This window comes from Thamnophis sirtalis, unplaced genomic scaffold, assembly GCF_051295495.1.
Source record: "Thamnophis sirtalis isolate CommonGarterSnake01/CBP01778 unplaced genomic scaffold, rThaSir2_p1.2 scaffold_4, whole genome shotgun sequence".
In the NCBI taxonomy this organism is placed as follows: domain Eukaryota; kingdom Metazoa; phylum Chordata; class Lepidosauria; order Squamata; family Natricidae; genus Thamnophis; species Thamnophis sirtalis.
Window position 1 is genome coordinate 53675757 of NW_028261384.1, and position 12267 is coordinate 53688023.

At 35.1% G+C, this 12267-nt stretch overlaps 1 protein-coding gene across 1 annotated transcript in view; it reads left to right on the top strand.

The window, feature by feature from the left end:
- Positions 1-12267, top strand: part of LOC106546748 (collagen alpha-6(VI) chain) — a 104203-nt gene that overhangs the window by 52966 nt on the left and 38970 nt on the right. Inside the window, exons 20-25 of the mRNA XM_087714385.1 lie at positions 937-1002; positions 1986-2039; positions 4043-4078; positions 6137-6199; positions 8288-8350; positions 11371-11433. Coding sequence (XP_087570511.1) covers positions 937-1002; positions 1986-2039; positions 4043-4078; positions 6137-6199; positions 8288-8350; positions 11371-11433 — 345 coding nt within the window. The remainder of the gene's footprint in view (positions 1-936; positions 1003-1985; positions 2040-4042; positions 4079-6136; positions 6200-8287; positions 8351-11370; positions 11434-12267) is intronic.

Consider the following 12267-nt stretch of genomic DNA (forward strand, 5'->3'; position numbering starts at 1 on the left):
TCCCAGGGACATTTCAGGGCTAGCCAGGTCTTCTTCTCCCCCCCCTTCCGCCTGCTCGGCTAATCCACTCTTCCTTTCAGCGAGACTTACATGGAAGCAGCATTTTTCCCAAGCCTTCTGAAAAAGATGTAAAGCATGGGTCATCATGAGATGCTCTCTTTCAGTCTAATTGTCAGCTGGTTGAGACCCCTGCCATCGTCTTCTTCTACTCGCTGCAGGGGTTAGACATTTGAGTGCTCCCTCTACAGAAGCTTTTAACTCCAGAATGGGTGCGAAGTGAGATCTTGCTTAATGTCAGGCATGCCTCCTTCAATATCCAAGAAAGAAAAACCTCAACATCATTTGAATAGAGATAGTACTTTTACTAGTTATGAATTGAAAGCAGCGAAAAGGAAAGCAAGATCTGATCCAAAAGGGAACGAACATGTACATATCAAACATTTACCCAGCACCCGCCCCCACCCAATTCCCCAACTCAATATCCAATCTGCAACTCCCTAGGGTGTCATGTGGGGTGCATCTTCAAAAAGTCTCATCAAGTTGGTATGCAAGACGGTTTCACCAAGTCCAAATCCAGGCCACCAACATGCACAGAAGATGGTGAGAACAAAACTCCCATCTTCATAACTCCTCCAGCATCAGTAATTCCCACTTCCAAATATCTCAAGTCCCCTCCCTCCCCGTTTCTATGGCAGCCGATAGCAAGCAAGGAAAGTAGAGGCTGACAACCACCACTGGTCCGCCTGAACCATGGGAACCGGTGGCAACCCACCTCTGTTGTTAACCTTCTGGCCCCACACAATCCCTTCTGTCTAGATTAATATGACTAGATTACCTATTATGTGATAAAATTTATGAATGGATATATTGATTGTTCAAATTTGATAATCTCAGAGGTATTTCTCTAATCAAATGGCTATCATATTTATATTACAGGGTGAACCTGGACAAGATAATAACATAAGAGGAGCAAAAGGCTTCAAAGGGCTGTCAGGAAGGATGGTAATTGTTACACATTCATATTCAAATCAGGACTCTTTTATCAGAAGATATTGAGGAATGTAACCACCATACATAACTTGTGTTTTCAAAGTCGAATGGCTTAAGGCAAAACATTTGCCTAGTAATTTTGTGCAAAGCTTTCCAAACATAGGGGAATAAAGATAACTTCTGAATTGTTAAAACTGCTGCTTTCCTTTACATGCAAAGATGATAAGAAGCAGCATTTGAAGTAGCTGTGGGAAAGATATAGCTGCTTTAATGAAGAGAAAGGCTTAACTGTGGCTTTCTCTTGTGAAAGCCTTGCACAACCCTAGTCATAACATTTATGACAAAAGAAAGAATTCAGGCACTTGATATCCTGTTGGACTAGGATGGGGACTGGGGATAGAGAGAGATCTTTAAATCCTACCATGACACATTAATACCATAAAAAGAAACCTGGTGCCCACATTTTAAGTAAGATTTGAATCTTGATGACCTTCAAATTTCCTTCATTCCTATGATGCTTTTAGCCTTAGAAGGGGAAAAAAAAGAGGGGGGATCTTCTATTGAGGTTAGCTGCAGCTAGGGAGAAAATAGTCAAATCATACTGAAATGGAGAGGCATGTTATTAATAGTTTACTTATTAAACATAAAATTGTGATTTCTATTTTTTGGGGAGGGGCAGCCTTATTCCAGGCGAAAATAAAATACAAGTCAAAGAAGAAACAATGTTTCATCAGGAGGGAACTATTAAACCATTTAGAAGTTTAAATTAATTTTAATACAATATTATGCTAGTGTTTGATAATAATAGTAATTACAGATTGGCTTAACAGTTAGGTTTCTCTGATATTACTTTTTATGAGTTTCATAAATGCATGTGCTATGTTGTCCCTCCCATATACCTTTTTATATCTGACCTACTAGAAATGAATAGCACAAAAATAGAAATGTTACATATTAGTTACATATCAATTAACAAATACTAATGCTCTGTTTAGGGAGAAAGAGGATTGAAAGGTTCAGATGGCTCAGGAGGATCCTCAGGAAATAAGGTGGGGCCCTTTATCTTCACTACCTACTTATCCTGGATGTGGTAGAAAATTATATCCTCATGGAATTGGCTGCCCATGCTGTCTAATGCAGCATTTCTCAATTTTGCAACTTTAAGATGTGTCAACTTTAATTCCCAGAATGGCTGGCTGGGGAATTTTGGGAACTGTCAAGTCTATGCATCTTAAAGTAGCCAAGGTTAAGGAACACTGCTCTAATGTTTCATCTGTTCGTAGTCACTGTAGTCAGCAGTTTTCCTTCAAAGTAATGGCTGAGGAATTTAAGAGATTCTGTATGCTTTGGGATTATATTTGGAATAAATCAGGCTAAAGAAGGAAATACTGTAATATTTGTATGTCTTGGAACAACTTTAATCTGTCTGATGAAATAAAGATCATGAGGACATGAAAGAAAAAAGATGTTGGTTGCTTGCCACAGATAATTATTCTTACAGATAAACTATTGTTGCTTTTCCCTTATTAAAGAAAAGGATACAAAAAATCCAGGCTAGACTAGAAGAAAACATAACTTCAGGCTCACTGAAGGAGAAACTTATTTTTCTACTTATTATTTACACATTGTTAGCAACCAGAAAGAGGAAGGATTGGATGTGTCTATAAACATGTTGGAATGCTCACCATCAAATATATTTTAAACTAATATTCACTTTTTTCCTTGTGGCTTTTTTTTAGCAGCTGGAGAAAATAAAATTCTTTGTTGAACTCTATTAATTACCATTGAGTCACAAACATTTTTTTTCTGCTACAACATATGGAGACATATGGAGTGTTCCTCAGGACATTTCATGTTTAATGCAGCTCTGCCAAAATAGTTTTCAGCACATCTGTTCTGCTACTGTAGATTGGGAAAGTCTGGATTTTTGTTTACTGTTCTTTTGGCATATCAAAATCATGTTCTCATTCACTGGAAGGAAAAGCAGATAAGGATTATTCCATAGAAATTCTAGACAAATAGACAAGAGAATGCTGCTATTTTTGTATATAATAAATTCAGCTCAATAGGCAGAAAATACTTAGTTTAGGAAGCCCTAAAGAATCCAAAATCTTTTGCTCAGAAAGATTAGAAGAAAGAAATGAACAAGATTTCTTAATACTTGGCCCTATGTCCATTTGGAGAGAGAGAGAAAACAAGACAATTTGAATGCCATGAATCCAAAGCCATTTCTTGCAGATTGTAGGATTGCTAATTAACCCATGTCCTTTTTATATTCACCAATTTCTGTTTCTTTTCTATTTCAAGAACAGAGAAGTTCCAATACAACTTATAGGTGCTAAATATCTCATTAGTAAAGGCAAGGCTATCAATAAATATTCAGATGTGGAAGATTCTAAAGCATTATATTATCTTTTAGAACATTCCATTGTTTTGCCCATCCCTCCTATTCTACAATAATTTAGCATTGTAAGGCCACTAAATGCCACATCAGGACAATTTATTCATTCAATTTACGAATGTATTCATTTCATCTGTATAGCCGCCCATCTCATATATATGACTCTGAGCTGATTACAACAATTAAAAACAATATTTAAAATAAAAATAAAAATAGCAAACATACAACCACATTATAAATCTCAATTCAGCATACACACAATCACAGTCAGCAGGTGAATGCATTCTATGTAGTACATTCATAGAAAAGATCATCACTATTTCTTGGGCCTCAAGTATGATGGCACAATCATGTCTTCAGATCTTCCTAGAGGACAGAACAGTAGGGGGAGAATCTAAGTTCTGGACAAATTATGATCCAAAGGGCAGAAAAAGTTCTCTTCATGAGTTCTGTTATATGACAGTGGAATGGAAAGTACCTGCTGTGTTAATAACCAGAAAAATGAAATATAAATGTTGTTTAATTTTAGCACAAACTCAGGGTCAAATTGCAGATTTTTGGGTGTTCTCTGAGTTTGGTTGTTTGCTAACAGACATTTCATTACTCAACAGAATTAAGTTTTGGCAATAAAAATGACACTTTCTATTGCAGGGAGCTGAGGGAAACCAGGGACCTTTAGGTCCAAAGGTAGGTTTTTCTTAATTTCACACATGTACAATTACTCTGGTGTAAGGAAAAACATTTTTACTGAAAAAAATTAAATCAATATAAGGGATGGAAGCAATTTGATGGGAAATTAAGATACATAGCTGTGTATGAGTAAAACTATGGAGCAGTTAATAAAAATAAAATGAGAAAAAAACCACCAAGTTGATCCAAGCAATAACAAAGAGAAATGTTTTAAAAATTCCTTCTAAATAAATATTATTCCAATGAACATGAGAGTTAAGGAACTGGTATAATTTGATTTCTCCCTCCATCTTCTGCTTAAGACAACTTCCTCATTGCCTTTCTCAGCTCTGACCCTTCATAATGGAGTAGGTGATGACTGATAGTTGGAGTAGGTCATAACTGATGTGCCATCAAATCATTGTCACTAGGAAGAACTATCACAATCTGGTCTTTTAGGCCTTCTAATAGTGCACCCTACAATTTAATTAGTTTACTTGGTGTGATAGGCCATAACGTATCCCAATTTCTTTGGCCTGATTTTCAGGATTCCTATTCTGGCTGCAATTCTTCATAAATATCAGGCATGGGAATCCTTCATAAGCATCAGGCATGGGAATTGACTTCTGTTTCTGTCTGGTTCCAATTCTTTCTTCCTCACAGGTTTGGGATGAATAATCATTGTACCCCTGTCCAAAACAAGTGCTTATTAGTATGGAAATTCTGCATGTGTCCCTCATATCTTCTTCCAGCTCTTTCCCCCATGCCTTGCAAATTACTTGGTTTTTGAGCTTGTATAATTTGTTTCACAAGAGAGAGTTAGATGGTCAAATGCAAATTCAGCAAGGCATTTGACAAGGTAGACCATAACCTACTTCTTGGTAAGCTAGAAAAAAGTAGGATAAATAGTATCACCATCAGATGGATTTGTAACTGGTTGACAAACCATACTCAATGAGTAGTCCTTAATGGTACTATGTCTACATGGAGGAAAGTAAGCAGTGGGGTACCACAAGGTTCCATCTTAGGCCCAGTATTCTTCAATATCTTCATAAACAACTTAGATGATGTAATAGAAGGGGAGCTTATCAAATTTGCAGATGATACTAAGCTGGCAGGAATAGCCAACACCCTAGATGATATGTTCAAGATCCAGATGGATCTTGGCAGACTTGAACACCTAACTTACAAAATGAAATTCAATGCAAAGAAAGGTAAACTCTTACACTTAGTCACGAAAAACCAAAAATACACATATAGATTGGGAGAAACCAGGCTTAATAGCAGTAACTGTGAGAGGGATCTTGGAGTCTTAGTGGACAACCAATTAAATATGAGCCAGCAGTATGCAGCGGCAGCCAAAAAAGCCAAAGCAATCGTAGGTTGCATTAACAGAGGGATTCAATCAAGATCATGTGAGGTACTAATATCACTCTATAAAGTCTTAATAAGACCAAACCTAGAATACTGCATCCAGTTTTGGTCACCATGCTACAAAAAAGATATTGAGACTATAAAAAGTGAAGAGAAGAGCAACCAGGATGATTAGTGGACTGGAGACTAAAACATATGAAGAACAGTTACAGGAACTGAGCATAGCTAATCTAGTGAAGAGAAGGACCAGGGGACACATAATAGCAAGATTCCAATACTTGAGGGGCTGCCACAGAGAGGACAGGGTCAACCTGTTTTATAAAGCACCTGAAAGCCAGACAAGGAATAATGGATGGAAACTGATCAAGGAGAGATTCAAATTTTCTTTCAGTGAGAACATCCAACCAATGGAAAAGCTTACCTTCAAAAGCTGTGGGAGCTTCATCACTGTAAGCTTTCAAGAAGAGACTGAACTGCCATCTGTGAGAAATGATGTAGGGTCTCCTGCTTGGATAGCGGGTTGGACTAGATTATCATCAAGGTCCCTTCCAACTCTATTATTCAGTTATTCCTTTTAACGTAGCGCTGTCCTCCTTTGTGTTCTTCCAGATAATTGGAATAGCAATTTTCAGAATTCTAAAACTTAAGAGAAAATTTTGTTCTGCAGTAAAGTTGATGTTCAAGAACTGTGTCTTCTTGCAGGGAGAGGAAGGAAATCCTGGTTCAGATGGTTTGCAAGGAGATCAAGGAATTCAAGGTTTCCTGGTAGATATTAGCATGTGCTTCTATGTGTAGTCACATTCATGCGTGTAGAAAGAAAAGATAATGATATTAGAATACACATAATTTGCAATTAAACTAATCAATTGATAAGATTCAAACAAATATCATTTAGTAGCAGAAGTGCTCTGTTACATCTTAGAAGTTATACATAACAGAACAACCAATTTATATATGATTTCTAGGCTATGTACAGTACAAGTGCAAACCTTTTTATCATGTAAAACACACCATAATTTGTTTTACCCACTGACCCCTTTTTAAATGGCATCTGGATCAGTGAGCCTTATAAAGCTTGACTTGACACTATCACCTCTGCCACCATACACATTTTATCTATTCACAAAAAACCTAAATTTCTAATTAGCAAGGATTTTGTATGTGTTCTACATTGTTATTTTGTAAACATTTTTAAATGATACATTAAGGAGTATATTGTTAAAACTCAATGAGTCATTGTCTAAGAAATAAAATAATACACATTACACATAAAATTATTAAGGGAACTGAGAAGGCTGATTGGAAATTTGTTCTTTCTGTTAAAAATGTTTTGTATAAAAATGTTGCTTGCGTACACTAAAAACATTTTTTTCTCAGATTTCTCTGTTGATGAGTCCCAATTACTCCTTTTTAAAAATTAATTCTGTTTCTATTGTGTTATGCAAAGCATTCAGAAGGTCATTTCACAAAGCAAATATAGCATCTATTCTACTCCCTATCAGCCTGAAGCATCAAACAGTGCAGTGATCCACTTTTAGGAGATATGTGTGAATATACATAAGACAATTCTGGCACGAGTGTTACCAAACTAAAATGGCTAACTGATGATAAAAGTGTCATCTGTGCATGCACATATATTTACATGTATGCTCACTCAAGTGCTAAGACACTATAAGGTCTGCCTTCCCTCACCTTTTAAGAAAGCATGAACTTTTTAAAGTTCAGCTTTTCAAAAGGAATCTTTTATTGAAAGGAAGGTGATTGCAAAACAAAAGCAAAGCAGGCTCTAAGTTCCCCTTAGGCAATTCCGTTAGGATAAAGGAGTTAGAAACCCCTTCCATTAGTCTGATGTTAAATGAGCCAATCAATAGGTGTGAAGGTATTGTGGAAACGGCCATCCTGGGAAGAAAATAAGGAACTGTTCCCAGGTGCTTCTTTCAGGGGGCTTCAGAACTGAGGAAAAACAGATAGCCCTCCTCCCTTACACATTCCCCCAAAGATATATCAAAGCAGAGGGCAAATAGGTGTCACAGCTAGGGTTTACAGTAGAGGCAGGAAACAGGAAGAGAGCAAATAAATGAATAAAGGGATCTAGGCCCCCTCCATCCAGAAATGGAAGTATAACAGTAGGGATATGACAGGCACTAAATGTAGCTGCACTAACTTTGGATAGAAAATGATATTTCAGAGTTTCAAGCTGTTGGTTCAGAAGATGCTTTGGTTGCCTTTAGCACTCTTCCATAGCCCTTGAAAAAATTATTTGCTTTTCTGTTATAAAAACAATTTGGCATTTTATTATCCTGTTTCATTAACAAACAGTCCAGAGCACCGTTTGTTAATGAAAAGACAACATATAGCTCTAATAGACAAACACATAAATAAAAGAAAATTGTCTTTTAAATTGTCTCTAGATCAAACAATAAAATTATTATTTTGCATGTAGAAAGTTTAAAGACAGCTATTGTATATCTGAAAGCATATTTTGAAAAATGTAAATGCGATACAAAAATGAGAGTTTACCTACTTCTTCATATTTTGCCAGACAGAAACAATTATAAAGAGAATTATAGCATGATAAAAATAAACATATATTAGAAGTTTAATAATGTTATAGCTCTCTGTGATTCATTAAGAAGTTTTCTGAAACATAGTTAAAATTATGGGCAAAAAATATGATTCATATTGTCTTGCCACAATGCAAGTTATAATTTCTTTTCTTATAAGGAAATTGATATGAAATATATTTCTGTTCATTAATCTGAATTATTAAAATAGGAAGTATATAAACTATGTATTTTATAATATATATATTAACTATTTTTATTGCCATGTTTTTGCATTTTTTCTCCTCAGGGAACAACTGGAATTCTTGGTGTGAAAGGAGAAAAAGGACAACCAGGAAACCTTGGCCGCCTAGTACATATCACCTTTCAATTCTCTTGACTTTCATTTTTAGTGCAGTGTTTCTCAAATTTGGCAACTTGAAAATGGATGGACTTCAATTCCTAGAAACCCCCAACTAGCATGCTGGCTTAGGGATCTGAGAATTGAATCTACTCATCTTCAAGTTGCCAAGATTGAAAAACAATATCTGAATGCAATGTTTCTCAAACCTTTCAAAGTAGGGCCTAATTATAAATGTATTCAGCACAGTAAAATACAAAATAGAAAACATTCTGATGACTAATTTAGAAAATTTTGTATTCTGATGAAAGAAAACTTGAGATGACTCAAATTGTTCCAGTAACAATAGGTCCTGAGTACAAACTGGATCCCTTCTTTACCACTGTTAGGACACAAGCCCTTGGAATGGCAGCTGATTGTTACCAGGCAATCCACTAGAAAATGCATTGGCAAAAAAATGGTTTTAATTTTGAAAACATTAAAACAAATCCTCAAGAGAAATAATGGGAATACAGCTCTGCCGTAATCCATTAAATGTTTTGTTAGTTTAAATTTAGCATTAAAAAGCACTTCTTTTGTTCACAAGGCTTATAAATCACTGCAGTTGAAGCTGATTCTGAGTAGTCAATAGTTCTCTTCTTTATAACTCAAAGAGATAAAACCCTAATAATACTTTAAAAAAGCAATATGTATGTAAAAACTGGACATATAAGAATTGATTATTCAAACTTAAAATACCATTTCTCACTTGTGGAATCATAACATTTTACACCTTAAAGCCGCATGAAATGATCATGTTTTAACATATTTCTTCAAAGTCAGCAAAGAAGCAACTCATTGAGGGTCACAATTCAAAAAAAGAGAAATATATTTTCAGTTCTCTAAATAAACCTTAAATGTTGAGCCATTACTGAAAGGAGTACCAATAAGATTACTGTTTAGACTTGCTAAAGTCTAAACAGCTAATCTTATTGGTACTCCTTTCAGTTTTCACTTCTCCAGTCCGAAGATAAGCAAAGCAATTTAGCTGGAGGCAGAACTGGGATAAAGTAAAAAATAAATAATTAAAAACCAATACTGCAAAGAATTTCAAGAATTACAGTTAATCATGAAATAATTTTATATATAAAGGCAATGTTTACATCGCTTAAGTTTAGATGGTTTATTTCTATCTTTAAAGTTTTTATATGATTCTCTGAGATTAAAAATTATATTCTTATAGCATTACAGTATTTATAATGTTACATAAGTTTTTTTTTAGATTAGATTGTTTTTTAAAAACAAGAAATTGAACTATATTTCTGCATTGTAGATGCAATTATTTAGCAAGATTTGACAACAGCTTTAGCACAGATCTTGCCACCTCCTCCTCCTCCTTCTGGTGAATACAAGTCCAGCGTTGCTCTTTGCTATTGTTTTGCTTGCACAGAGGAATGGCTGGATAAAAGGGGTGTTGCTGGTTCCTTTTCATTGCATAACTAACAGAAATATACGCAAGAATAAACTGCCATACTAAATGCTATCTCCTACAATGGCCCAAGCTGATATCATTTTTACATTTTTAAATGCAAAGTAAAACATAACTGTAACAAGACACAAGAGCAAACAGAGAATCATACAAAAACACCAAAGCTCAACAAATAATCCCAAACACGATAGAGTATTTGCCATTTAAATATTACCAGAAGCTAAGAGTAACAGCATATAAGAACATCCACACAAAAAACTAGACAGATATGCAAAAGTTCAATAAACCAATCAAACCAAACCTGTACTGTAATTTTGTGCTCATACAATGTCAGCAGCATTGCCAATACCAATGCAAATATTGCATGCATATATTCATATTGCACTAGCTATCTGAAAAATAAAGCATAAAACAACTTATATAATCTCTCCACTACCTAGATATGTCAGATTGCATTTGGAATAGTTAGAACACTTAAAATTATGCAGCTATATTTTATTCTTATGCTGAAAAAAAACTATTTCAGCCATTCACACTCTACCTTATTTCTTTACAACAGAAAAATATTGAAAAGTATGCTAATCATTAATGGGAACACATTTTTATATCTAAAATGCTAAAGGTATTAGGTGCACACTTCAGAAAGGATTTGAATGTATCTCAAATCTTGTACAAGTAGCCCTTGATTTATGACGGTAATGGAGCCTGGCTATGATTGTCATAAAAGATGATAATCATAAAGCCGGTCACTCCCTTGACTTACCTGATTTTATTATCTTTTTTGCAATGGTCATAAAACAAATGCTGCAGTTATAAAGCAAACCCATTGTTTCTAAGGGGTGTTTTTTCCCCAAAAACTCAAAGTAAATGCCAGTTTTCATTATAAATGTAGTCAGACAACTGTAGGACACTGTAAATGATCATAAATGCAGGAAAGTTACTAATCACCCAACATGTGGTCACATGACCTGTGGAACTTCATAACTGGGTCATAAGTACCTTTGAGGGGGTCTATCATAAGCTTAAATGGACATAAGTGACTGGTCATAAGTTGAGGGCTTTTGTTGCTCATTAAAACAGTTCATTTTTTTCCAGGCTTCTGCATGGGTTTAAAAAATGCTGAAGTTTAAGGAGTTGGTTCACTGAATAGGTTTTCAAGCTTATGAAGAAATCGGAAGTTGGAGGGGGGGAGGGAATGGTTTGCTTTAATAAACAATAGAGAGGTTCTATTCCTATGTAAGCCCTGAGATATTTTGGAAGCATGCACAATCCTGCAACTTTCTACAGAGCATTTGATTTGGTAGAACTTGTGTTTGATATATAAAATGAAGGAAGGAAGAAACTTGTACCTTAAAGAGACAAAAAGCTGAAAAGGAGAGGACGCAAACATTAGAAGACAACCCAGCCAAAGTTATCCCAAGGTTGACCTAGGAGTTGCCATTCACAATTTGAGAAGGGAACAGAATGGAGAAGATATGAAAGTTCAAGGGGGATTCTGCTCACTTTACAGATGAGAGTTTCTAACAACATTAAACATTTGATACAATATTTGTTTAATTTACAGGGAGGCATTGGAGATGAAGGCCCTAAAGGGAATCAAGGGAAGCTGGGATCCAGAGGGAATAAGGTGAGGTCTCCAATTTCTGTTACTGAATTTTTCTATATAAAGTGTAAAGTATACCTATTATGTAGATTAGCCTTTCCCTCCCCCTTGATAGTTTCCAGATGTGCTGAGACTGATTGATCATATATCATAAAATTAGAGTTGCAGCTCTCAAATTCCAACTAGCGTATATAATGTGATCAAGCCAAAGATGTTGGGAATGGGAGTCCTAACATGGTGTTGAACATATCAAATTATGGAAAACTGAATGTTTTTTAATTCTTCAGGATTTATTCCCCACACCCCAAACTTCTAAACATAAAGAAACATACACTTTGGCATTTAGAGTTTATTTGATTTAATAGATTGTTAATGCTGAATTTCAGACATAAAGTATCAGGAGCTGTTTTTCTCATCACTGATGGAAAATGGACCAGTTGTTGTTTAACTATTTTGCTAGATTGGAGAACCTCTGTTAATTAACTTAGAGGCAACTACACGTCATGTCAATCATCAAAAGCAGCTGAAATAGTAAAAACAGCATAGCTAGGAATCCTCCAAACCTCATAGTATATTCAGATTAAGCTGTAAACCAACAGTGTTAATGTTCATTATGTGTACTATTAAGAGTATTTATCAATAGTAAAATAAAGCCAGTACCTTAGGACTTATTAAGTGATAAACCAATATAACAGTAGGAAAAATATCTCCCAAATATCTGATCTTGATTTTATATTTAAAATATTGACACTAAATGATTGTAGCATCATGTATTATTTTAGAATTATCCATACCTCTATTTATGTTTGTCACATTTATTTTTTTCTCACACGTAATGACTTACTTATTTTGGAAAAC